Source organism: Embiotoca jacksoni, unplaced genomic scaffold, assembly GCF_022577435.1.
Source record: "Embiotoca jacksoni isolate LCO1_2020_lvr unplaced genomic scaffold, fEmbJac1.0.p SCAF_13, whole genome shotgun sequence".
Lineage (NCBI taxonomy): Eukaryota > Metazoa > Chordata > Actinopteri > Embiotocidae > Embiotoca > Embiotoca jacksoni.
The window spans coordinates 14,201,858-14,228,805 of NW_027185263.1; the positions used below are offsets into that span (position 1 = coordinate 14,201,858).

General features: G+C 44.1%; 1 protein-coding gene across 5 annotated transcripts; it reads right to left on the bottom strand.

Moving 5' to 3' along the window:
- Positions 1-121: 121 nt before the first annotated feature.
- Positions 122-26,849, bottom strand: LOC138196601 (kinase suppressor of Ras 1-like). Of its 5 annotated transcripts, XM_069146811.1 has the most exons (22): positions 26,498-26,849; positions 26,310-26,379; positions 16,095-16,235; positions 11,476-11,623; positions 10,886-11,375; positions 8,813-8,994; positions 8,359-8,428; positions 8,135-8,218; positions 7,828-7,889; positions 7,628-7,737; positions 6,654-6,822; positions 6,330-6,371; positions 6,007-6,055; positions 5,840-5,903; positions 5,137-5,415; positions 4,860-5,056; positions 4,669-4,765; positions 4,130-4,263; positions 3,594-3,725; positions 3,337-3,472; positions 3,084-3,217; positions 122-1,842 (listed from the first exon to the last, which is right to left on the bottom strand). In XM_069146811.1, exons 3-22 carry the CDS (start codon positions 16,224-16,226, stop codon positions 1,836-1,838), a joined length of 2,718 nt encoding a protein of 905 aa, XP_069002912.1. In that variant the 5' UTR covers positions 16,227-16,235; positions 26,310-26,379; positions 26,498-26,849; the 3' UTR covers positions 122-1,835. The 5 variants fall into 5 exon arrangements, with proteins under 5 accessions (XP_069002912.1, XP_069002909.1, XP_069002907.1 ...); XM_069146808.1 differs by having other exon boundaries at positions 5,840-5,900; positions 26,310-26,849; XM_069146806.1 differs by having other exon boundaries at positions 26,310-26,849.
- Between the last annotated feature and the right edge of the window lie 99 nt (positions 26,850-26,948).

Here is a 26,948-nt window from a genome sequence, read left to right on the forward strand (position 1 = left end):
TGGTTGTTGTTGTTTTTTTTTATTAAACACTTGCACAGCATGAAACATACATCTAGTTTTTATGAATTTCTTTGTTGGAAGTGACACAAGAAATCTACCAGCAGTGAAATAACAGTATCTATTATTACATGACAAGCCTCATTTTATTGTCTTCCATGGATGAAAACAGAAACTGCGTGTACAGAATGGTAGTCACATGCAATACAAAAATATGAATTTTTACAATAACATAAAAAACATGTATTGGCCCATTCTAAAAAAATTGCACAGTATTTTATACATGAAAAAAATAGAAATATATACACATCTGTAATAGCCATAGCAGTACCTATTCAAAAATGTCGTGGTATATTTTACATATAAAATGTTTATACAAATATTAGAAGAATCATGTTAATTTGCTATACATTAAATTATGTATGTACATTACATACCGTTGGATTTGAAACAAAAAATTTACCGCAATCTTCCACAAAAAAAAAAAATCCCCCAAAAAACCCTACATATTCCAACACAGTACGCTCACTCAGTCGCACGTGCACCCACACGAAACACACAAATACAAGTCCGCCGAACTGAAGCCAGCAATCACAAACAGTATACACAAGCGCGCACAAGAGGTACTGTTTTAGGAAGATAGAGGACACTTTTGCGCCAGGTTTCCTGATTTATCTTTTTTTTTTTTTTTTTTTTTTTTTTGCGCAGACAATGAAACCACTCAAATCCTTGAAAGAGGGATCTTTCTAAGTAACTCATAATCTTTTAAGGTGCACTTTACACTTCTATGGATGGACGTTATCATTAAAAAGTCTTTAATCATAAATAGCCAGTAGTATTCTATTCCCGTGTAGATTTCACCTGTTTATCTTCGCTGTAGCTCTTGTATAGCGAACGCAAGTACTTCATCAGTGCCCCGTGTTTAAAATGCATCCAATAAACTTTACCAGATTATACTCCAAAACGACAACATACAGAGTAAGCATATCACACTGTCCATGTCTCTGAGACTCTCTTGAAGAGAAAATAAAATTATAAAACACTGCAAATATGATTCTTCAAAACCAAAACTAAATCACAACAACAAAACAAAACAAAAAAAAGAGTTCATGATCATTTTTTCCCGTTGACAAAGTGCATATTGCATCTCGACGTAGGGCTGGTGAGCATCTCCGCACATGCCATCACACACCCCTTTAAAAAAAACAACAGAGAGGAGCAGAGAGGCAGTTGGGTTTGAGAACATCACTCAAAGCAGCCTGTCAAAACGTTTGTCAAACCCTCAGGGCAAACATAGATCAATGAAGTGGTCCATTTGGTAGTGAGGGTCCATTTTATGTCCAGCAGTGTGAGTGTTTTTTGAGAGAAAGAGCCATGTGGTCAGGACCCCGGCGAGAACAACCACATCACAGCAGCACAAGAGAAAGTGAGCAGGCTTGAGGACAGCAGGCACAGACCACAGACCACGCCAGTCAGTCTCAGCATAGACATCACAAGCCAGTTATTCATGAGCCTCAGAGTCCCGAACGACAACAAAAAACGGAAAGGAAGGCAAAAAAAAAAAAAAAAAAGAAAAAGAAGAAGATATCTGACGAATGTGAGGGAAAGCGTGGACAACAGCGGTCGTCGCCGCTGCCACACCTCAGTCCACCGATCCTCTCTCCCGAACAAGAAAAATGCAACGGTTAGACATGGAAGATCACACTGTGGATTAGTGGAAGCAGCGCCCGTTTCAGGCAGAGGCAATGCTTTGATCAATCCTGTAAGAGTTAAGGATTCAGGAGCATGCAAGGCAGACCCAGGCTTTGTTTTGCATTGCTTATGTTTCAGAGTGACTGCTACAACCTAGATTAGGAAAAGAGAAACAGAAAAAAGAGAGAAGAGAGCAAAGGAAAACACAAACGTTAGAAGGTTAGTGAAAAGTTGGAACAGGCTCACACTGGAAAAAATTTAAAAAGCAGCAAAGATATCACACGTGGATTAGTTAAAGGACATTTGTGAGATAAAAAAACAACAAAAAACAAAAACAGGGCTGGCTGTTAACAAAGAAACTGAAAGATTCATGTGATCATTTTTTGATCATGCAGACCTCTTCAGGTAAATTGGATTGTTGTCTTCTTCAGGGATTTTGTTGCCAAGCTCAGATCACTCAACACACTTCAAGCAAGTGCAGTAAAGATGAGTAAAGCAAATCATAGATAAAAAGCAGAAAAAAAAAAGTAGGAAACATGGTGAATGAAGCTGTAATGATGTAAATAAACAGAAGATGGGTGTGAGGTTGCATGAAGTGGAAAAGTTGGTCTGGATGAAAAGAAATAAAATCCACTCTGGTGCAGAAATGTGCAGAATTATCAAGTCAATAATTTTCATGTATTTTTAAGTTGCAAAAACTCACAAAACTCAAACCTTTGTGTGCATTTAACTCGATCTAAACTTTGTTGTTGCGCACTTTATATTCAACTTCAGATCAGAAGTCACAAAATGGTCCGTATTCATTCCGAGGTGACAGTAAGTTCATTAAGCACAATGTGCAGCTGTCTGTGTGGATCTGTCTGGAAAGTCACTGGAAAGTCACTGGAAAGTCACTTTTCCTTTCAGCCTTGTTTAAGGAAGTGGAAATTGCCATGACAACAAATTACCTAATCATACTGTGCAGCTTACAAAATCTAAATCTACATATGTGAGACAGCGACGATTAAACCACATTTTTCAGAAAATGCGTCCTTTCAGTCAAGAGTGTTGCGTGATGAAGAATAAATTAAACTCTAGAGATCACATCTACATCTATACACCACAAAGTTCACATTTCTTAAGTCAGGCGGCAACAGCAGAGCTGAGAGGGGCGGTGCCTCACTGCAGCGACAAAGTGCATTTCATGTCAAACAGATATCCATTTATGAATCTTATTTATAAATAGCACGATGCAACCCCCAAGGCTGAAAACAACTCAATGTCATATTGTTTATAGAGTTTGGATTCAAAGACTACCAGGGCGATCACTGAGAGGCCACTGTACCACAAGGGAACCACAACGCTATTCACAAGTCCAGTGTCTTCACATCCACCGCGGTTTGTGGGATACCTACTCTGCAGACTTCCAGAAGTGTCCGGGGTGCGACAGCCTGCGGTTGAGCTTGGGCAGCTTCTCCAGCATGTCGGCCAGCTGGGTGAAGGTGGGCCTCTCTCTCAGGTCGTACGCCCAGCAGGCGGAGAGGATCTCCTGAGACACGAACAGCACTTTGGATCAATGGCCTGTGGACTACGACTGATCGAGCTACAAAGCTGATATCGCTACATGCTACCTTTATGAATGAATGGCACACACGCGCCCTGACTCACAGTGACTTCCTTGCCCAGGCTGATCTCCGCCAAAACCTTCTTTATGCCCTCTCCGCTCCCCACCTGCCAGATGGTAGCTTCCACATGCTGGTTGGTGATTGGCCAGTCCCTCGCTTGAAGCTCATACCAAATTGTGCTTGAAAAGGGGGCAACAAAAGCAGCAGTCTGTCAAATGGTGAACTGTCTTCTGAGTCAGAAACAAGTGTAGCAAAGCAGTATGTCTCCAAAGCTTAAACTCAACTGTGTGCGGAACTCACCCAAAGGCGTACACGTCTGCTGCGGTGGAGAAAGGAAGGCGGTCCTCGTTGTTACCTGGGCTCATCCTACGCACGATCTCAGGTGCGAGGTAACAAATCCAGCCGTGAGGAAGTTTTAGTTTATTCTCACGCCTGGAAAAGAAAAAAAAAAAAAAAAAGGCAGCGTTTTCAGCAACAAATCTGAAAATCAAAGTGGAAAAAGCTTGAACTAAATGCAGTCCATCTCCATTTCTGGTGTACAAAACAGCCATTTATGAAGCCATCCTCAAATGAAGTCCAAAATTAGCCAGCCGTGTGTTCAAACTGGACTTCAAAAAGCAGAGTGTGCAGGAAATCGCTCCGATTTTACAATCAGGAGACGTCCGCCTTTGCAAAAGCTCCCGCTTTGATGAGGGAGATAGATGCCTGCAGGACTGTCGCTGCGGACCTCAGCAATTATTGCAAATCACTGGACTTCCCCAGGTAACAGCAGAGCGGCAAGAACAGCACTTCAGCTGAGCTTGTGTTTTTAAAGTCTCTGGAGTGGCGCTTCTTACCTCCCCTCCTGAACGACTCCGGAGATCCCAAACAGCCCGAAGTCGGTGATCACGACTTTATTGGTGTCGTGAAAAACGTTCTTCGACTTCAGGTCTTTGTGAACGATGCCTTTGGCGTGCAGGTAGCCCATTCCCTGTATCAAACGGCAGACAGTGGCAGCTCATGAAGTATGCAGACCGGAACAGTTACCAACATGCACATTTCTAACAATTTGAAGTGTACGCAGAGGATTTTGGTTGTGTGTAGTTAGTCATTAGCTTTCATGCAACTACGACACGTGCACACAAAGATTTGGACTGCACCGGTAACGTGATCTAGCAAAATGAAACGGACAAATAGATAATCTAAGCTTTCCCTGTACACTTCCTGTTTCTTCAAAACAAAATATTTCCTCGTGTGGTACTTCAGGTTTGGAAAAGACAGTTTGTGGAAACAAAATCTGGTTTCGACACCACAATGAAGTGCTTACATCCTGATGTGGACTTCTACAAATGCATCAATGAGAGCTTTGTATGGATATATATATAAAAAAAAATACCTTTACAATCTCCTGAGCGATTTGTCTTGTCTTGTTAATATCCAAAGTGTTTTTAGTGTCTCGAACAACGGAATACAGTGTCCTCCCTTTACAAAAACTTTAGGGGAGAGAGAAGACCGGGTTATATTGGAGAAAAAAAACATGTTAGGGTGAAATCCTTGCTGAGGTGCGTTTGATATTTCTGCTCTCACCTGGTGATGATGGCTAGGTGGGGTGGAGCCATGCAGGCCCCCATAAAGAGGACCACGTTCTCGTGCCGGGTCTGCCTGTAGTTCATCACTTCCTTTTTAAAGAGCTTCAGATGGTCCTGATTATTCCCATCGATCTCAAGGAGTCGGATAGCTACCTCACCGTGCCACCGACCTTTATGCACTTTGCCCCAGCGGCCCTGGAAAAACAACAGGACAACTCAATGAAAGTGTCTTTTCAGAATGACGCACGCCAATACCGTACGGGTGGATTCCTCACCTTTCCGATGAGTTCTCCGAGGTCCAGCTGCTCAAAGGGGATGTCCCACTCCTGCAGGTACACACTGGTCTGGCTGGCCTTGCGGCAGATGGGGCCCTTCCACTGGTTTCCCCGAGAGCTGGGCAAATCATCCAGCTCGTCGTACTCGCCGTCCGAGCCCACGTTCATCCTGATCTCATCCCTGTCGTCCTCGTCTTCCTCTTCGTCCTCATCCTCTTCCTCGTTCTCCTCCTCCGCTTCGGGGTCGTCATCCTCGACCTCTAGTTCCTCCTCCCCTTCCTGCAATAGTGTGGTGATGGTTTTGTTTATACACTGTGCGTGATAGATTTTTGTTTGGTTTTTTTTTTTTTTTTTAATAATCAAACAAACACGAGTCAGCATAAACTTTGAGTGTCGTTTTTCCTTTGCATTGAGCTTTGCGTTGCTGTTTCAGATGTGGATCGTCCTCATTAGAATTACTAATATCAAATCCCCAGCACATTACAGCCACTCAGGACAACCTGGTTCTATTAAAAAAAAATGTCATTGGAGCTGTTGTTTTTGGTTAGAAACCTGTAAAATGTGTATTTTAATATAATGATATTTAAATCTTTCAATTGTAATTTCTTTTGACATGTCTCTTACCTCGGATGGATTATAGTGTCAGTCAGTAAAGAAACAGTAATGCGAGTGCATTTTTTTCCAGCCTGCATATCAACATTACCTCTTCATCTTCATCTTCTACCAGCTCAGCATGTATGTCGTCCGCTGATTGCTCAATCTCACTGCTGGAAAACAGAACATTGATGTCAGAGGGGTAGAATAAAGAAAGCATTGTGTCATCGATCAATCCGCTGACTGAGCTTGAATGTTGTACTATACAAGTCTTACACTGTGTCTTGCAGGACATCAGAGTGCAAATGTGCAGGACTGGAAACATCTGCGGAGAAAAGTAACACACGGTTCAGGGAGGAAGGAGATGAGTACGGCCTCGTGACCCACCACCGTACAGAACATCAACGCTCATGCAATGTCTCACTGCCTCCAGCAGATGGTGTCAAAATGCTGCCACGCAGTTAAATACTTCACAACCACACTGACTGATGCAACCTTAAAAAGCCAGCATGCAGGACACAAGAGAAAGCGGAAGGTTTGCAGAGTGGGATGACGGTATGGCAACAGTGCAGTGTGACACTTTTGGACCGTTAACTCACCGGGGAAGATAAACTGCTGTCTATGCTGAAAGTAACAGGCAGCTTTTGCAACAAAAAAAAAGAGGGGAAAGACAAATACGCAAATACGGAGAGAGACTCCTGGTTAGAAAAGCTATAGAGCACAGTTCAGGGTTAAATATCATTTACGGAAAGACAAGGGGTGAGAAGTGTGTGTGAGTCTCCTACTGATATACGCCACTAAACTGGAAAAGAGATTTAGGGTAACTCTGTGCATTGAGGAAATTCAATTCACTTCAATTGTAGCATGCAGATTTCAGTATGTACATTGCATGTGTCTGTATTTGTTTAATTACTGGGGCTCACCTGGGAAGTTAAAGCGGCTGTCTCGGTGGCCTTTGGGCGAGGGGTTGGGGGGCGGGGTGGCGCTGGGCGGGTTACTCTGCTGGAAGGGTGCCGGGGAGGACGGTGTGGATGAGGTGGTGGAGGACGGATTGCTGCTGGAGTCCAGCTGGTTCAGCACTGGAGGATGATCCTGGTGGGACAAAGGTGGACGCAAATAACACCAATCGGGGTTGATCAATAATAGTTTCACAGAGACGGATGGAGGAAAAACTGAAAGTCTACGACAAAGTTACTTTGTCTTTTCTCTCTAAAACAAACTCAGGTCATGTGAGTGACAGTAACTAGTGAGCATGATCGGTGCGTTCATGAGCAACTGGGAAGTGGGAAAGTTTCGAACTCGGAGTGGGAGAGCGCACCTGAACACCTGCTGAACTGGGAGTATCCCACTAAGAAATTGGGTTGTTTGTGGGAGCTCTGAGAAGCAGGTTTGACGTCACATGATATGGCAGTAATTGTGGTGAAAGGATAAATTGTATGTGCTCCGGATTAAGGATAAGGTGAAATAGCCAGACTTGGTTAGCCTTAGTTTACTTGCTGTATGAAATGTTAAAAAAACGGCAGCATATCAAATTAAGTAGAAGAGTAGTGTCCAAATAATATTGACCTACTGAGCTCCATTTCATTGTCACCGTCTTTATTCTGACAGGAGAAATAGAGCACATGTTGTGGGGGCTGCCATGCTGCCTGTTTGTTGTCCTCGTGAACGCCCTCAACTCGAAAGTGGGACGATACCAAATGGGAAATTTCCCAATTCCCAGCTGTCTGAACGCACAATGATGAATCTAGTTTTCATTTTCAGAAAGTGACAGAGAAAAGGTTCTAATCAGGCTCTTGTTAATATCATTGTGTCATACTAATTAATCTGACAATGATTTAATGCCGTTTAAAATGACTACATGCTGCCGTATAACATAGAACTCCTCAGCCCTTCTTACCTTTTTTGTGATGGCCTTTGGTAGCGTGCCAAACTGCGGTGCTTCCTGTGGCCGGTCCACTGGGTTGTTTATATCAGAGGGAACGGACTCCGTCCTTCGAATTTTGGCGACTGCAGGATAAATTGACGATGTCATACGTGTGTGGATGCACAACAGATTGTGCCCATCAACTGCAGACTGAGGACCAAAACAAAACTTACTCGGTAGAAAGGAGATTCTGCAGGATGGAGCTTCCTTTGTGCATTTGTTGTGGCACTTTAATCTGCACAGAGAGGAAGTAGTGTATGCGAGGTTTGTTACTCATTAGCATTGGGCACCTAGAACACTCCCCGAGAGTCCAGATCAATTAGTCCAGTCCAGGTTCCTCCCATCTCAGATCACATGTGCCCCCTCAAGGAACAAGCCCTGCCCAAAGCTTCCCCGTGCTGCCTTGCTACTGTATCAGTGAACAACAAAAATACTTAAAGCTGAGTGAACTGTCCTTTAAATAGAAAGCACTCAACTCACCGACAGTGTTTGCACTTAACCCCAAACATCATGTTCTTCTGGCACACTTGACACGTCTGGGACAACCAGGATTTGGTCGAAAACCTACACAAACACAGGAATTTCTGTTAGACCGACTGTGTTCGCTTAGTTATTTTTTAATATGGTTCATTCATCAATTTATTACAAACACATCCAGCTAGTGTGCTTTCTGATGACGTAAGCTGAGGAGAGAAGAGGTCTACCTGTGCGTGACTGCGAGGCCGATGTCCCTCCTCACTGCTTGTGGGGAGCTGCGGTGCACTGCTGCATTATCTGGTCAGACAGAGAGAGACAAGAGGGATGGAAAGAAGAGCAGAGGAAAATTAAGGGGATGGTTGGGTCGAGAAGCACCGGTGTCAAATGAAAGAAACAGCCTTTCACACTCTCTGTCATTAGATCGGGACTGCGGCAGATGCTGTGAACCAAAAAGTTCGAGGCCAAACACAAATGCGAGCATTTCAAATAAAGATGAGAACAGTAATTTTCCAGAACAAATCATTCAACCAAACCATGCTTACCGAATCCAGATAACCAGGTTTAAGCAGGTAATATTGTGTAGAATTTGTCATCCATTTGTACAATATTTTGCACGTGTTTAGCATTCATATTAACCATTTAAGGAAAATAAAACGAAGTGTATCCATGTGACAGACTCACTCTTTATTGTGCCGTGCTCCTCCAGCAGGGTGGGGGTTCCAGGAAGGGTGTAAGGTGCTGGTGTGGCAGCCGGTGTGATTCCGGGAGTCCGTGCAGATATGGCGGGGTAGCGAGAGGGTGAGTCCTCGCACCCATTCCCGTTGACTTGCATGTTCAAGAACAACTTCTTCTTTTTAACACACCTGGAGGAGAAACGAACAAAATAAAATCGGCAGCCTCGGTAGTAACAGCATTGCCTGGGTACTGTAGTGTATGAGACAGGTTAAGTGAGGACTACCGAGAGGCACGTTGGCCTACCAAAATAGTATTGGCACAGGACGGCCGTGGTGACTTCATTAACCCCAGGTTAAGTCACAAGAACCAAAGCATTGCCAGGTCTGTGGTTAAGACGCACATGCACATTCACACGTGTGAGGAAGCAAAACCTGTCTCGCTCATCTCATCTTGAATTCTGTTAAATCAGGCCTGCGACCCGTTTTCTGATTGCTCTTGTAACATACTGTACAGTTGTGTACAAAGCCAGGATAAACTAGCAGGATCGTCTGGGTGTGCGGAAGATGCAATGGATCTATGTCAGCCGTATTTACTTCTGCCTTTGCCAGGTTTTTTTTTGTTTTTCCCCCAATAAAGCTTTCCATAAACAGACAGGATATTATGACTAAACATGTGGCTTGTTTGTGTATTTGCACCCAGTCACAATGGAGAGGAAAAAATGATTGAGAGAGAGAGAGAGAGAGAGAGAGAGAGAGAGACTGTGTATGTCTTGCCACCTCGGCGCATTAGACCTAGGAAATACTTCCTGTTTTGACATGACTCATAATCTCTGGGAATCTGTGCGTGGATTAGCTCCACTCATACAACGAGAGCAAAGGAGCAACGGGCAGGATGTGAAAGAGGGAGAGGGAGCGAGTGCGAGTTTATCCGAGGAAAGCTCTGCTTCTGCCCTGACCCGGCCGAAGACTGAACTGAGAACGAGATCGTGGACAGATGCGTGATGCTGTGGGAAGTCATCTTGGCGAATGTCGAAAAACTAAAGTGGTCTTTCAAAAGATGATACGATGAAAGAGAAAACTGAAGCATTTGCGACATTGTAACTGGATAATGTTTGCCTGTTGTGTTGATAAATGACGTGATTATTACTCCATCGGTTCAGGAGCATTAGTGGCTGACCATTACACACAACATCCTGCATGTTTCTGAAAATGATTCATATTCCCTTGTCCGTTAGCTTGGGACATACTACAAAAGATGCAGTAGCCTGGGATTACCAGACCCGAATTTACTGTCTGAATGTTCGGGTCTGGTCACACTATGTGGGATTGTTTCCTGTCTTTCCAGCATTCTATTGGTTGTAGACATCAAGTTCATTTTGAAACTATTGGAGCATCCTTTAACCAATCAGCATTGACCACCATGTTGTGTGCCAAAACTCAACAAGTCGTAAACAGAGACCTTTTCCCAATGTGAGTAAAGGGCAACGCAATGTTTCTAAATGATCATTTGCAGACATTTAAAAAAAAATATATATATATTTTTTTTAATTCTTCTCATTCCATCTTTAATTCCTTCATATTTGTCAGCTCGGCAATTTTTTGTGTGTGTAATGCTTCATCTACCTTTACCACCAGCACTGTTGGAATGACATTTAGAAAAACTGTCATTTCACTTAGCCACGTCTACCGTTTGCAGATTGGTCGATACTTCAGAGGAGCTGAGCGAACCTTGCAAACAGGGTTTCCAGACTATAGTCACAGACTAAAGCTGTGAGCAACAGGCAGACAGAGTCGGGATAAAATTGCAGTAGGTTATTCCAGAGCAAAAATCTGTTGCAAAAACAGGAAACAAATCCGATTCCAGCGAACTAAAAGACTGCTGCCCTCTCTCAGGACTTCTCTCCACACTCCCCGATGCCTGAGCCTTTTGCTAACAAAGACAACAGTGTCAATCTGTCACAATTACGATGACGCCTGAGGATTCTCATTTTGCTCTAATCTGACCTATTTATGAGAAGCTGTGGACGAGGTAAATTCTGTCAGAGTGTGTCAGTCCACGCAGCTTCAGCCAAGCACCTACTTGTTGGTGGGAGGCTCCTCGATACGGTTGCCCAGCTGGGACTCGTGGCTTTTGCTGCGTGTCAGGGTGATGTTGGGAAGCAGATGCAGCACCTTGCGGGATGGAGGCGGAGGGGTGCAGGGCGGCTTTAGCCGGTGTCGCCTCTTTGAGGGCGGAGTTATGGGCGGGGTGGAGGTGTGTCTGTGGAGCCGGGCCGTGCGAGCTAAGGACATGGGAAATGGATCCGTGAGAGGGCTTTCACCGTGAAGGTGAGCTAACAGCGCCTCCGGTGTGGGCGCCGCCGACATGGAGACCGAGCGGGGATGGGGGAACGTGGCACTGGGAGTGGAGGGGGTGGACTGGATGGTGGACGGGCGGGCGAGAGGCGAGGGACTGTGAAGGCGGAGAGGAGTCCCCAGGTTGGCTAGCTGGTCTGCGGTCAGTAGGGAGCCGCTGTCCCTCCTGGTGGGCTCAGACAGCCAGGCACTGCTGTCCTCCTTCAGTTCACCTCCTGTGGGAGAGAAGAAACAAGACTCACTGGTAGAAAAACCTGGAGGACAACACACCGTGATGCTTTACATCAAGGAGGCTCTCACGGTGTAAATACATACCTGATTCAGTGGCACTCTTTAGACAGGAGAGGGCAGCACTGAGTCGGGCACATTCTTCCGAACTGGACCCCAGTCTTCGCATTGTATCCCTCACCTGAGCACCTGTCATCTGCAGCAAGGCATCCAGGGACAACTTGGCTTCTACTGCCTGTGTAGGAGCAATGCAAAGATGAAAGATGAGAAGTATCCAATAATTATATGCATGTTATATGCATCAGTGACACATTTTTAATCACAGAAAAAAAAAAAAGGTTAAAGTTATGTACATGAATATTATTCTTCTGCTCTGACACTACAGCAGTCTCAACACTGTAGCCTGCAGTGAGGCTGAAACTCAGTATTAAATGAGCAGGACGCTACAGTACAAAGCAGGTCATTAAATGTTTGACTCTCACTGCTCCTGGAAATCAGTGGTAATCCTTGTTTGTTTGGGGTATTCCAAATACTACTTGGTCTGCTTATGAGATTGTGCAGATTACTACAGGCATGGTTAAAAGAAAACAAGATTGAAAGGACGTGAGCCTACAATCTGACCATCCTGGCCCCATCCAAGCTCAAGACAGAGCACTGCCGAGTTTAGGTCAAGTCTTAGTCTTAATCGAAAATTACAAGATCAAGCTTGAACTAGGATTAAATAAATGTCTGTCAATTATTCTTGTTTGTTTTATATAGTGTGGTCACTGTACAGCAACAAAGGTAACTCTGACAAGAAGTAGAGACAAAATAAAACCGTGCGAAGAGTGGACAGCAGCAGTCGGCTTGAAAATATGAAAATGAGAGCACATAGTCTATTTAAGAATATAGTAGAAAATTATCCTGTTTTTCTCAACACCTGAAAGTTAAAAAGTCATGAATATACAACTTTATATAGTTAAATAAAACCAATATACTGTATACCGCTTTGCAATCATACTGTGAGTGTGTGTTTACTTGTAAAACTATCTGTTAGAGGACCCGTTTTCATTTTAGACTGTCGGGGTGAGGACATTCTGTCTGGTCGTCACCTTTTCACACTCCTCTAAAAGGCTTTTTGAGGGTTAAGACTTGGGTTTAGGGTTCAAGGTTAGAATTAGGTTTAGGTTAGGTTTAAGTTAGGGTTGGGGTCAGGCACAAAGTTGTAATGGCTAAGGATAAAGGGCTAGGGGATGCATTATGTGAATGAATGTCCCCACAAATATAGCTGTACAACCATGTATGTATGAGTGTGTGTGTGTGTGTGTGTGTGTGTGTGTGTGTGTGTGTGTGTGTGTGTGTGTGTGTGTGTGTGTGTGTGTGTGTGTGTGTGTACAAATGCATATAAATGAAACAAAATGTATCACAAAAACTGTCCAGGACATAGAAACACAATTACACCAATCAAATATTTGATCACTTCAGGAATAAAAAGAAACTCAAAATGTGCCATTATTGAAAACACAGCAGGGTACTTCATGAGGTTTTAAAACTAGCAAACAGAAAAACAGTGCTCAAATGTAAGATTAGATGGATAAACCAAGCCTTGTTTAAATAGTGAAAACTTAATTTACCACTAAAGAAACAATGAGGGTTTTAAAGATGTCTGCGATCCCCCGTGCTGTTTTAGCTTTTTGTAGCAAATATCTATTATAAAACTGCGCATGCATGCTGGATTGTCGCAGATGTAAAGTGACTCTATCCCGTATCTGTACCTTTAAATTTAGGTTGGTTGACCACTGTTTAGCTAAATGGTAGATTATTACAGCTAATATGTCTTGCATCGGAAGAAGAGCTCTTAAGCTGTGCACCACCTCCCACTTAAAAGTATGTGGGCCTTTCTCTGATTGCTTTCATTACCATCCATTATACAGAGGACATGACTATCAATCTTGCATGAGTATATAATAACTGTGGAATGAACAGAAACTGCGGCCATGTGGATGGAGACTAACAGACCCCGGCTATGTACGGTTTATTTCACGTTAACTTACTGGGACAGTCAGTAAAATAACTGCACAAATCACAATTTACAGATGACGCAAGTAAACAGGACTGAGTGCAGTGAGTTTAGGATGTTTACTTTTTTTCAGACATGGGAAGTGCGCAACCACTTATCAATCAGGTTAAATCCTTGCTCGCAGAGGGCAAACACTGATCACAAAACTAGGGCAACCTCCCACACTCGTGTTTACACTACAAGCAAAAAGAAGCGCACACACACACACACACACACACACACACACACACACACACACACACACACACACACACACACACACAAGCAACGGTCAGTGATGTGATGTTCAAAAGTGGCTGTCGGTTGTCTACTCCCCTCCCTCCTTCTCACTCACAACAACAGTTTTAGCACCAAGAATAGTAAAGCTTGTGTACACGATTACTGTATCGGAGCCTCTTTGATACAGTAGTACCGGTCAGAATTGTTTTGCGTGTGTACACAACAATTAACCGTACTTTGTTGTTCAATCGACATATTAAGTATAGTGTGTTTTAGCTAATAAGGGGCCCCTAACAGGTAAGGATTTTATCATTTTGCGCTACTGCAGTTAAAACTAAGAATTAAAACGGGAACAAATTCTACAATTCTACAAACTGATCAATTATTTGACATTAAAACATATTTTTGGTTAAATTTTTTACATTTTCTGGTCCCATGTTGACCTGTGAAAATCTTTTTCTAGAGAGGAGCCCCTCAAGGCTACGTAGTAGAGCCACAAAAAGAATTCACTCGTTCACAGAGACACATGCTTGTTCAAGAGGGCTGCCAACACAGGATCCACATGCCAGTGTAACATTATGCAACAGCTCCCTGTGAGATGAAGCTCAGGAGCAGAGAAGTTGCATTCCAGGTTTAACAAATAAGCCAACTAGAGTCACCGTAATGTTTTTGGACCGTCCGTTATATAATCAGGCCTTCGTACGATAGAGTGAGGAGATGTACTGTAGAAATCTCAATCTAATCATATTTGATCTAAGTGGGTCATCAACTTGTCATGACAGCTCTGCATCTTTTGGGATGTCTCCAATCGTACACAAGAAAAACAAATGAACACTTGTATACAAAAAAATATTCAAAAACAAAAATGAAACCAACTCTTATTATCTGGTACAAAGCTAAACTCTTCAAAAGGAAGTGAGGTTTGAAAGCAAAAAGAACAGAGTGAGACAGACATGGCTAAACAGTAATCAGATATGGAACGAGGCCATAAAGCAAAACAAAAAGCGTATATAAGCTTGGGACATATTAAAGAATAACAAGAGAAATTGGAGATTTGGAGATGGGAGAAAACATTAAAAAATAAGCAGGTTACGGTGGGGTTACAAAACGAAGACAAGCGGACGAGAGCAATAAAAACATACAGTAGCTGGTGGGGATTAAACAGTTTACAGCAGCAGAGGAAGGGGAGTCAGCAAAAGGAGAGAACGTTACATCAACACAACGACACAGAATGAAAAAAATCTGCCCGAGGAATAAAAAGGAACAAAAGGAAATGAACATGTTTTTTTGTCAAGTTGAAAACGATTGTTGGTGGTAACTGTTTTGGTACAGCATGGTAGCTTGGCTCCAGTGCAAAAAGAAAGAGAGAAAAACTGGCACACAGGCACTATAAACCATAACAACACAAACAAAAAGGAAACATAAATGTGAGAATATGCATGATGAGTATATATGATATGCAGAGCTCAGTTCTCAAACATATTAAGTAAAAAGCGGCCCACCAGGTAAAAAAGGACAATCACTGATGTAACACTGCAAACAACTCCAGTCTGACTTCATATTCAATTTTCAATTCAATTCAATTTATATAGCGGCAAATCACAACACGGGTTATTTCAGGGTACTTAACATATTAAAGTCCTTCTAACATTAAACGGAGGAACCCAACAATTCAACAATTGCCACGTCAGCCGGGAGGAAGAAAAAAAATCTCCCCTTTAAGGGAGAAAAACTTCAGACAATGGGAAGCAAAAACTCCCTTTTAACAGGAAGAAACCTCCGACAGAACTAAGCTCAGAGGTGGGCGGTCATCTGCCTCACCACTTTGGGTGAGGGGAGAACAGAGAGAAACTAAAACAGCACAGCGATCCAACACATGAACTGTAGGTGGGGCCAGTAAGACCAGAGACATGCAGCTCGGTGCATTCAGGTCAGTACGAAGGATCTTCGTAGCAGCGAGGCTGTGGCTCAGTCGCTAGAGTGGGTCGCACACTAATCGGAAGGTTGGTTGTTCGATCCCCGGCTCCTCCTGTGTCCTTGAGCAAGACACCGAACCCTAAAAAATGGCTCCCGATGGTGCACCATCGGTGTGTTGTAAGTCGCTTTGGATAAAAGCGTCAGCTAAATGAAATGTAATGTAATCTCGGGCAAAGAGAGGTCAGCGAGGGGTCACAAGAGACCCGATCGCCAAAAAGTGTTGTTTTTTTTTTTAATTTTTTTGCTTCTAACACTGTAGCCTCCTTACACAAAGGCATAAAAGTATGAACCGCAATGCCATTCAATAATCACTTATTCAGCTGTTATCTAAGTCAGAACCAGATCATGCACACGTGAACTGGAACCGAGTACACATGGTGAATACACATAAACGATACAGTCACTCAGGCCAGAGCACTGGCAGCCCCTCAAAAAAAGCACGATGACCAACCTCAATGAGCTCTGGTCGCAGGTTGATGGTGCGCAGCCAGTCTCGTAAGTGTGGGTAGCTGTCCAGGGCCTCGGGCCTCTCCGTCTCTGGTACTTTCTGCTTGCACTGCAGCTGTTTACAGATGTATTTCATCAGCTTCACCTACAGGGAGCAATAGAGAACATAGCACAGATGGGAGGAGCGGGTTAGTGGCGAGACTCACAGCCTGCAAGGAGCTCCTGCAAAAGGAAAAAGCCTTCACTGTAAAGGGTATCTGTCACACCTGCGTTGGCATTGGAAGGTTATTTTTGTTTTGTTTTTTTTAACACATTTTTATATTTTCTCAGAGATGACGTACAAATTCTACAGTATTTTATTCTCCCCGCAACGCAATTATTTGGGGGCAGAAACACAGTTACTACTGTTGCTTGACATGACACACTGACCTGAGAAATATTTTCCATCAACAAGACATTAAAGCCAGATTCACGAATTACTCCATACTCCCACACTCACTCTTTTTCCGTTCTGAACTCAGTGTACCTGCAGCAACGACTCCAGTGTTTGTTTCCCTGTGCCCCCAGCGCACCAGGCAGCTAATTAGATATAAACTTCTATTATTATACAAAGGAACAATGAGCTGGTCATCTAATGAAAGCGTCTGTGGTGTGCTGGCAAAGCAAATAAGTGCATTTGGAGCAAGGAAGAAGCTCAGTGATATCAAAGTTCTCGGTAACGGAAAAGAAAAGGTGCCGTATGACCAGTATGATTTTTCCAGTTGGTTGAAGAGGTGCGAGTCAACCTGCAACACAATTGCCACAATCAACCATAATTGAAAATAAGCAAATTCAGAGCAAAAGCACTTTAAAAGCTGTTCCTCTATAAAATGCTTTAAAATGTTCTTTTAACTTCTGTTTTATAACTGCAACATATGCACATATACACTATCCATCACCGTACTCGTATCTTTTTGCTTTTATATTGACTTCGCTGTTTTTGCTGTTGTTCTCAGACATTTTGTTATTTGTTTCCATTATTTTTATGTTGCAATATTATTTCTGCATGTAAACTTTTGGTTTTCTATAACTGTAAACTTTTAACATTATCGGGTGGAGGCTTCAAATAAGCCCACTGGTTTTTTTTTTTCCTCTCCGTGCACTGCACAGAATTTTTATTTTTTTTTATTTTTTTTTATCTTGTAAAAGCTTCTGTGTTTTAAAATTTGTGCAAAAATAAATCAAAAAGTCTTCATACCAAAGCTATAAGGAAGCATAACTTTCTTTCCACCCAGACAGCAGTTACAGCGTGTCCATGCTGCGATGGCTCAATGGCGTGAATGGACCGGAGAGAAGAAGAGATGCCACAGTCCCTTCAAGATCACTCGGGATTGTAGTATACTAATGATATTTTTAAGTTTAATAGTAAACTTTATCATTCAAACTGACGTCAGAGCATTTAAACAGTGAACGGCACAGGGAATTTAGGAATCATAAATAACTATAGGTTAAAAAAAAACACAAAAAAAACACTAATATAACATTTTCTAATTTACCCTAAAGATCTTTTTTGTGTGTTCTGTAAAAAAAAAAGGAAAAAGAACTTTCATATCGAACAACACATTAACCGATATCGGTTGATAAAAACATCGGTCGAGCTCTAATACTGAAACACAGAAACCCGCCTGTACTTCCGCTCTCTTCTTAATATTTGCATTTGGTAAACAGCACATTAATGACTGAAGCCTCTGTGTGACCTTTGCTGTAGTGTCTCATGACGTCGGACACGACACGTCACACGCAGCCCGTCTATGAAACTTATTACACTGTCTAAACACTGGAGTCTAAACACTCAAACGTCTCCACAAATAAAACATAAAGCAGTGAGACTTTACTCCAATGCTTTCCAAAGCAATGTCAAGTGCAGTGGTCCTGTGAGTAAGTATTACAATGAACACCGTGGTATTGGTTTGCAGCGGGCCACATTGTGCAGCTCAGCGTGACTGTATAGTGTGTCCTTATCTCACGGTCCATCTGCAAGAGTCCATTACAGCAGGCAGCACCTTCAGACGAGCCGCGCGACGCCGGCCGGCTCTCTCGACCCGCCGCGTACCTTTCGAGTGCCCCGGGGGGGGGGGCAACAATGACGAGCTTGTGTCTTTCTCCGCTCATTCAAGCTTCCAGCGCGACGCATTCCGCCCGCAGACCAGACGGAAACTCGCACAGCCGCGCGAACTCTCAGGAAAGCGCGGCCTTGGGATGTTTCAAAAGGCTGCTCCTTCACGGCAGCGAACAAAAGCCCCCGCACTGAAGGCCAGAGAGATTGAACGGAGGTAAACGCTCTCCGTGTTGTCCCCGACTGAAGCTTTTCAGCTCTGCGACTGCTCATCAATTATCAGCACTGAGAGCCTCGTAATCTAACTAATAAAAAAAAAGAAAAAAAAAAAAGGTGTAAAAGCAAGGACCGTGTCATAAGAGCCGATTGGTCCAGATGGAAACAGATGAATGAAAACTTTCAGGCCTTACATGCCGATGCCCACAAATAAGTTTTACTAAAAATAGATACTGCAATTGACCTCAGAGGTCAACAAGTAAGAGCAGCTCCTTCTACGGCAGGAAGACGGCGATGAGCAGCTTTTTGTCATCCTCGTTTGGGCTGGAAGCCCTTATGAATACACATGCAAACATACGGGCAGACAATCATGCAAACCAAGTAGCACGGACTGAACAGTTTTATCTCCAATCGGTGACAAACCAAGATTCAGAACGACACGAGATTATTGACCGTGCGCTCATCAAGTGTCTGAATAGAGTTCTTCTGCAGACCTGGACTAACATGGTCAAGAGACACGTACCCAACGTGGCTAATGAGCTAGCCTCCTGCTTTTACCTCCGTATACACTAGTGCAGGCCTGTGATGTCACGTTACCTAGCAACCCCTCTTCTGAGTCCTCAGCAACATTTCAGTGGGATTTTCCCATACATGTGAAACACAGGGGATGGGACGCAGGACATCACACAAACGTGGTCATGCGTCTCCACAGGACAATCACTGTAGGAGCCACGACACTCGCAGAGTGTTCACTTTATTATCATCCCAAATAAATAAGATGGACAGGATGAGACACGTGTCCCTCAAATCGCTCACCGATATCAGTAATGTGCGCATTTGTGTTGGGAGCGCAGTCAGGTGCACCGACGAACCAAGAGATCATGACGGGCCCCTTGCATATTATTTTGGGCGCAGAGTGGAGAAAGCAGCGTTTGACTTGTGGCCTGGAGGTGGGAGGGGGAGGGGGAGGGGGAGGAGGAGGAGGAGGAGGGGGGGGGGTAGGATAAATGGTGTCAGGGCCCACCTGTCAGCAGAGCTAAACAACACCATGGCAACAGCCTAATGCTGCGAGGGAGATGAGTGACAGCCGGTGTGTCGGCCACCAGAGGGAGGGAAGAGGAGTCCCAGCAGCCCCCCCCCTCCCTCCCCCCTCCCGGGCCTGACACAGCAGACTCGGGGAGCGGATCCCACCGCTTCAAATGTTTTCTCAAGGCTCTTGCTGACTCAGCCTCTTCGGCACACCTGCCAAGGATAGCACTGCCCCGTCTGAGAACTGAGTAACGAGGCTCTGGCCCAGAAAATGATATTTGCACGGGAAGGTTAGATCGTTTCTCGCCCCCAGACGAAAAAGCGCAAACAGAACAGATTCAAATGAATAACAGCTCTTTGTGTCATGTTAGCGACATGCAACCTCTGGTCCAGAAAGACCCGAGAACAGATTAGCCACGAAGTTTTCGGGCTCGAAGAAAATGCATGGTTTGTACATGCAAAGTCAAAGGGAAATTTAGCCAGCGACACTATAATCCATGAGAAAAACACATCTGCACGTTCACCATCGGCCACAGAGACGTATAGTTAGGGATCCTCAGGCTTTTTTTTTTTTTTTGGGCGGGGGGGGGGGGGGGGGGGTGGCAGCGTGTGGGCTCGTCCGTCTTTACATGTGGCGGCTCCGTCACCATGGAACTGGAACGTGGCAGTATCACTGACACTGAAGCTCATGCAAATTTTTTGAAATTCATTTCAAAGACACTATTTGAATTGTATCCTGTGTAAACCTTCAGTAGACTTGTCAAAACACTAAAAACACAATGGCAGACGTTGTCATGCAGAGGGCAGCTCATAAAAGGGGGGGGGGGGGGGTCTGTTGGGGGTTCATGGTTGACAGTCTGAGACAAAAGCCTCCTGCCCTTCCTCCATCAGTGTTAGTCCACTGGTGGGAAGGCGGGAGGGAGGGGGTTGTTATGAAGAGAGTTGCATCCAACTGTCTGTGCTCATGTGGTGTGTCTGTCCAAGCCTGGAAACCCCCCCCCCCCCACACACACACACACACAGGTAGATACTGTGACAAACAGACAGACAGACTTTGGCCTTGTTTAAGCTTTCACTATGACATGTCTAACAGAAGAACATGTGGCCATTTAAAATATCTCGAAACAGATTTACAACCAACTGTTAATGTGAAACGTGGGAATGGTAGGAAGATGCCACATGACCAAAAAAAAAAAAAAAAAAAAAAAAAAAAAAAAATATGATAAGCTTTAAAATCAATGATATACTTTTTTTTTGTTTTAAGAGACAAACTTCCCAATAAATAAGCACACTGCTTATCCGTGTGTAAAGAGTGATTGTAACCCTTTACAACCAGACACACCATGCTAACTTCCTTATGACTTTATGAGCAAGCAGATTCCCCCCCCCCACCCCTTTTTTTCCCCCACAAACAAAGTCCTGCAGACCTCAAAATTACAGGATGTAACGCAACTCATCCTGAGTCAGTGTAAGAATAGATAGAGGCCTGCCTGCACCGTTCCACCATTCTGATTTCCGCGCCGTTGCAGCTCTTCTCTTTCTTACCGACTGCACCTCACATACTTTAAGAAAAAAAAAAAAAAAAAAAAAAAAAGGAAACAGAGTCAGGGTCAACGCTGATACAGTCACTGGAGCTGCATTTCCTCTGTAGCCTCGTGTGAGCGACATTCTCCACTGCCTACTTCTAGGCCTCTCTCTCACACACACACACACACACACACACACACACACACACACAGAGAGAGAGAGAGAGAGAGAGCGAGTTGAGGACGGTTGTCATGTCATAAGAGGCAGCCCAGCGGATTGGCTTTGATTCTCCCCTCCCCTTTCCTCCCTGCTCTCCCTTCTCGCACAGGCTCTTTGCACGTCATTTGATTTTCTTATTTAACAACCAACCCTGAAAATGCGTAGGAAGAAAGATGTCTAAATATAGACGCAGCCACAACAGCTCGCACCACGAGCGCACAGCAAAACTCTCTCAAACACCACGAGGAGACAAAACAGAGTGACGCTCTGGCTTTTTTTGCTGATCATTACAGAGAGCGGTGATTAAAAAGATAAAAGACCGCTTTTATGTGAAGATTTACAGCCGTGACATAAATATGTCACGATGCTCCACACGTTGTATTAGGTTATGTAAAACGCAGTGCGTGAGCAGAACACTTTTAAGCTGAGGTGTCTGGATCATGTAACCTGGATAAAATAAAAAATAAAAAAAAGCAGCTGCTCCAGCAGGGCGTGTGGACGTGATGAAGCAGAAGTGAGGAATATACGGCGTAAAGAGCGACAGTGAAAAAGTAACACCGAGGCAGCAGGAGAGGCAGACAGAGACAGAGATGAGTGGGATTAGCATGTGAAAAGTGAAGTACCAGTTACCACTCCATTTGAGAGGCCAGTATCATTATCCTCTCAGTGGCAAGGCAGGAGAAACACACACACACACACACACACACACACACACACACACACACACACACACACACACACACGGCTCAAGTGGAATAATAAAGCTCTCCCAATGAGAGAATAAAGTGAGTTCAAGTCGTTCTTGATTGCACTCCAGTGCAATATGGGAGCGATAACCCTTTGCACCGCGAGCGTGACGACTTAACCTCACACACATCGCTCAAATTCAACACACGAATTAAAGTTGCTTGCAGCTGCAGCAGTGGGGACACCGATGCAACAGGATGATCACTCGAGCTTACATAAGAATGGAAAGACCACAGCGGGCCTCCGGGACCACCGGGTCCCACACCCCTCTCCTCTCGATGGGTCAGACACGTCTTCCCCCTGTCTGAAACACCAGCACTTCACACACAGGCTGAAAGTCAGGATCTAAAAGGGTCACCCGACATCTGCGACTACCTCCCTAATCTGCTGACTTGTTATATATGAGGCATGTGGCAAGATAATTCTCCAGGAGGACTAAAGCAAGAAGTGAAACTGCACACTTGTGTCAAAATTTCAAAATAGTGTGCCAGTAAAGATATAGGAAGTAAGACTGCCCGTCAACACAACAAACCCCCGATGCCTTGACGGGCCGCACTTACAATGCTGTTGAAAGACATCGATATCAACTTAGCGATGATGATGATGACGAACATGTCAGATGTGCAGCCGATATTAAATCCCTTTTGTCTCAGTTCAACTGACAAAACAGGAAGAACTAGTAAAAAGAGCTGCTACGTTTTAATGTAGGCTACTAGGTTAAGTGCTTGACAAATAAACTGCTCCTTTATGTTAGCAATACGCATCTGCTCCTTGCCACCGACATCTTCTCTTCCTTTTATCCGGTAACAGGGTGCTAAAGACAGGACAGCTAAAGAACAGACCATATGAAACTAGCTGGTTTTAAAATGTCATATTTACAGGAGAGAAAACTGTTAATAAACAGACATCAAAGTTAGCTGTTGTTACTAAATCTCAGAAGCTTAAATACATTTCTTGCCTTATTTTAAAGACAATATATTCCCTATTATTTTTCTTTAAATAATTTTTCTTTTTTTATAGTTTTGACTTGTCCCCTTCTCTAAATGTCTCACAATTCATTTCAAAGCAAGATATACTTAATTCAGTATGTTAAAATAAAAAGCCAGGTGAACTTATAATAAATTGTCCACTCACTGTGGAAATATAGCACACAAGAAAGCAGAAAACATAGAAAATGAGCAATAAGATAGTAAAAAAAAAAAAGAAAAAAGGAAATGGCAAATGACAGCAAAGATTTTTAGAAATGTGCTACTCGACCGATTTAGACCGACACAACTGTGCAGAGATACCACAATAACAAACAGAGATATAATCAACACGCCGCACAAAGAGCAACCGCCACTGCAGCCAAGAAATGTTCAGAAAACATTGAGATCAAGAGCACATTATCAGAGCGAGGAGGTTTTTTTTTCTATATCTTTCCACTTGAGCTGACCTAAGACACTGCTCAGCATAGTTGCATTATATCTTTACTTCACACTTCGGAGCAGTCGCAGCCGTGCGTGCGAGTATATACCGACTAGCTGCACTCCGCTGATCAGAAACAGTCTGAAAAGAAGACTGAATAAAGAGAAATAAATATCACTGAGACACACTGTTTCGCTGTGCGGTAAACTTGAAAGTTTCCAGTGCAGCAACTGAAAGTCAGTGAGCAGTTTGGGGCTGGTATCACCTCCACTGCAGGAGCTAGTAGATTTCAGAACACAGATTCTTAGTCGTTGTCATCGTCGAGCAACAGTAAGGGAAGATACCGGACTTGGCTGGACCACAAACCAGCAAAAAAACGTTCAACAGATGCCCCCTAATAACGGCCTCGTAGGCACAGGAAGAGAGACCTCGGAGCCTCCACCAAACCTGTGAGAGCGGCACAGCCTGTCCATTGTCATGTAGAACAATGCCGGTGCAAGATGTATCTACAAGTCAGCGCAGCTCAGGAAGTACTCTGCCACATCACGTCCTGTTCCAGCCAACGAGGTACACATGACACACGATGAAGAAGAGTCAATGAACACCGAGCAGGACGGGCCGTGACGATCTATTGAAACACGCTTTGTTTTAACCAGTCGATCATTTTTCTTTGGGATGCAAAAAAAAGGTTCCGGCTTCATTCGCTCTCGTCGCAGAACAAAGCAACGGGAGCGGGAGTTTCCAGTGGACTCGAATGGACTCGTGCAAACATGTGAGCCGATTCTATTTCAGTTAATAATCTGAATTTTTTTTTTTCATTTAATACCGGGCTTCTTTACTTGAGCCAGTGGAAATTTGTTCCCACACAGCGGCTTGCCAACGCGCACCTGATGCCTGCCAGCCGGCGAGGCCGCTACCAAATTATTTTGTAGACGTTCATAATCTCAAACTGGATAAAAAAAAAAAAAAAAAAAAAAAAAAAAATAGAAGCTGCACCTGAAAACATAAGACTGCTTTGTCATCCCTCCATTGTTCTTAAGAATACATCTTTTCTCTCTGCACACTTTGATACAAACCGCCACAAACACACATGGATCTTCTGAGGAGGTGATATTGTGTTGCCGCCTGCGTTGTTAAGACGAAGAAGTAACCAGATTACAGATAGTGTAACATTAGGACAAAAAAAAAAAAAAAAAAAGGGCTACTTTCTTCACGAGACGTGATTCTCGACTGCGTCTTTGAAGGTCACTTGAAAACCAGTTCATCGTGTCTCTGAAACTAAACGCTCCTGCGCTCTCTGGAACATTAGTTTTAAGGGGCAACAGCACAATTGTTCGTGGGGTGTTCAGTTATACAGAAATAAAACAGACATGGATAATTGATAGCCTCCAGCCAATCAGTACTGAATATTCCTTTTAGCCAAGGTATGGGGCTTAAATAAACCATGAACCAGAAAACCCATTTATCAGCTATCATGTCTCCGGGATGTCAGTACGTCTGGGTGCCCGCACGCCGATTCGATCACCTCGCAGTCTCAAAAGCGCTCATTTTTGTCGACATTAAACTTGTACTGCTCTTCACATCTCCATGTCTCATGCGAATGTACTGTATCAGCCATTTATATCCCACACCAACCCCCTCGCCGCCTCCTCCTCCTCCTCTTCTTCCTATCACCCTCCTCAGCAGAAGCAGGGCCTGTTGTCCCCTCACGGCTTTGTTACCAACAACATGGAGCTGTACTTTCCATGACATGATCCTCTCCTTCAGTCATCTCGCATCTTAGAATTTTACAGAAACAACAAAGTGTGTGTGTGTTGTGGTTGTTGTTGTTTGGGGGAGTGGGTGGGGTGGGGGGGGGGTACTGTAAATATCCCATGAGTGGACACATGCAGGCCTGAGATTAAACTGGAAAAGCAATGTGAGCATTCTATAAATAATACTAGAAATACAAGGAATTATCATTTTAAAAACATAAATGAAAAACCACTTTACATATTAATTTTTTTAATCATGTTGGAAGCAGAAAACAGCCCCCTTTTCAATCTTAATCTGAATTTTATGCGCATTTTTTTGTTTGTTTAAATATATATATAAAGAGAGCAAATACACAGTGTGCATCCTTTGCCGATTCCTGCATGCTACCAGGCATGACTCCCCTCTCAACACTGCCTGCTATAGTAGGAAACGCTGCCCTACAAAGCAAAACGGCTCTTGCGCAAAGCAATGTCAAGTCATCCCAACACGACAGAGCTGAATCTGCATCCAGATGCAGGAGAGAGCAGCACGTACAACCAACCGCTCCTCCGCTTTACGCTCCGGGGAAACGGATAAACACATGGAACGCGTCGTGCGTTTTGTCGTATATTTGTGTGTGTGTGTGTGTGTGTGTGTGTGTGTGTGTGTGTGTGTGTTTTGTCTCGCAAGGCCCGGCTGTTTGTGCGCTGCACGAAATCCGGTGCAGAAGTGAACACAGTCACACAAATAACAGCACTATCAGATTATTGAATGTGTGCCATTAGGCCAGGGCTGGATTTGGGCTGCACAAGCGCCGTGCTGTGAACTATCCGAAAGGGTAGGGGGGGGCTCCTGACAAATAATAAGAGAAAGAGGTCACACGAATAAGATGGATCAGGCGTGCAAAGACAACTCGTGTCTCGAGCATTTAGGAATGTTCGAGACAGAGACAGAGAGAGAGATCATGAAGCCCACCGGACGAGGCAAGGCTTTGATGATCGTTTATGAGCCATCTTCACCTCAACGCATCGACCCAGTAGTATAATGTAAGCGACAAAATGTGCTCACTGCCGCTGATAGGGCGCCTCGCTCGCAGGCAATATTAAAGCCTGTGAGGCGGACATAGCGTCGGGGCTTCATGACTCCGCAATTTGACTAGACCCATTTCTAACTGCAGGACGGAGCTTTTAACAAACATACAAGAAGATGGGGGGGTTTTTTGTTTGGTTTTTTTTTTTTTTTTACCTCTAAAGTGCGTATTTCTTGCTGCGTGAGGTCGTTGGACGCAGCGCATTTGGTCCGTAGCCCCTGTAAACTGGAGATGGAGATATCAATCATATTCTGGATGAGTTCGCACTGATGTAGTGCGGCCATCGCTGCGCCACCGCCGCTATCCCTCTCCGGCTGCTCATCACTCTCGACCATCTTCCCACCTTTAGCAGACACACTATCCATTCCTCAGCATCGGGCACGGCTGGAAGGGCTGGAGTCAAACTGCTGAGCTCAAATAAAACATATGCAGCGCTCCAGCGACGCAGCGACCTATTGTGGAAGTTAGCTGACAGCAATTGTCCCTCAAGCTCCCAATCTGGGGGAAAAAGTCTGGACGCAAACTCGATCTGGATTTTTGGGTATCGGAACAAGGTGCTCGATGGTAACCCGGCTCCGTAAAGTCCAGTAATGCGCGACTTGTATTTCCTGTCCGTAAAGGCGAGCGACGCGAGGACACTCAAGCTTCCACCGACAGCTCTGGCAGAGGCTTTCACCGTCTGTCAGCTGTTGGGAACATCGTGGCGCTCGGTGCTTTCTGGGAAATGAAGTCGTATAGGTTACCAAAAAAACAAAAAAAACACGCCACTGCACGCTACGTCCTCTCAACCACCC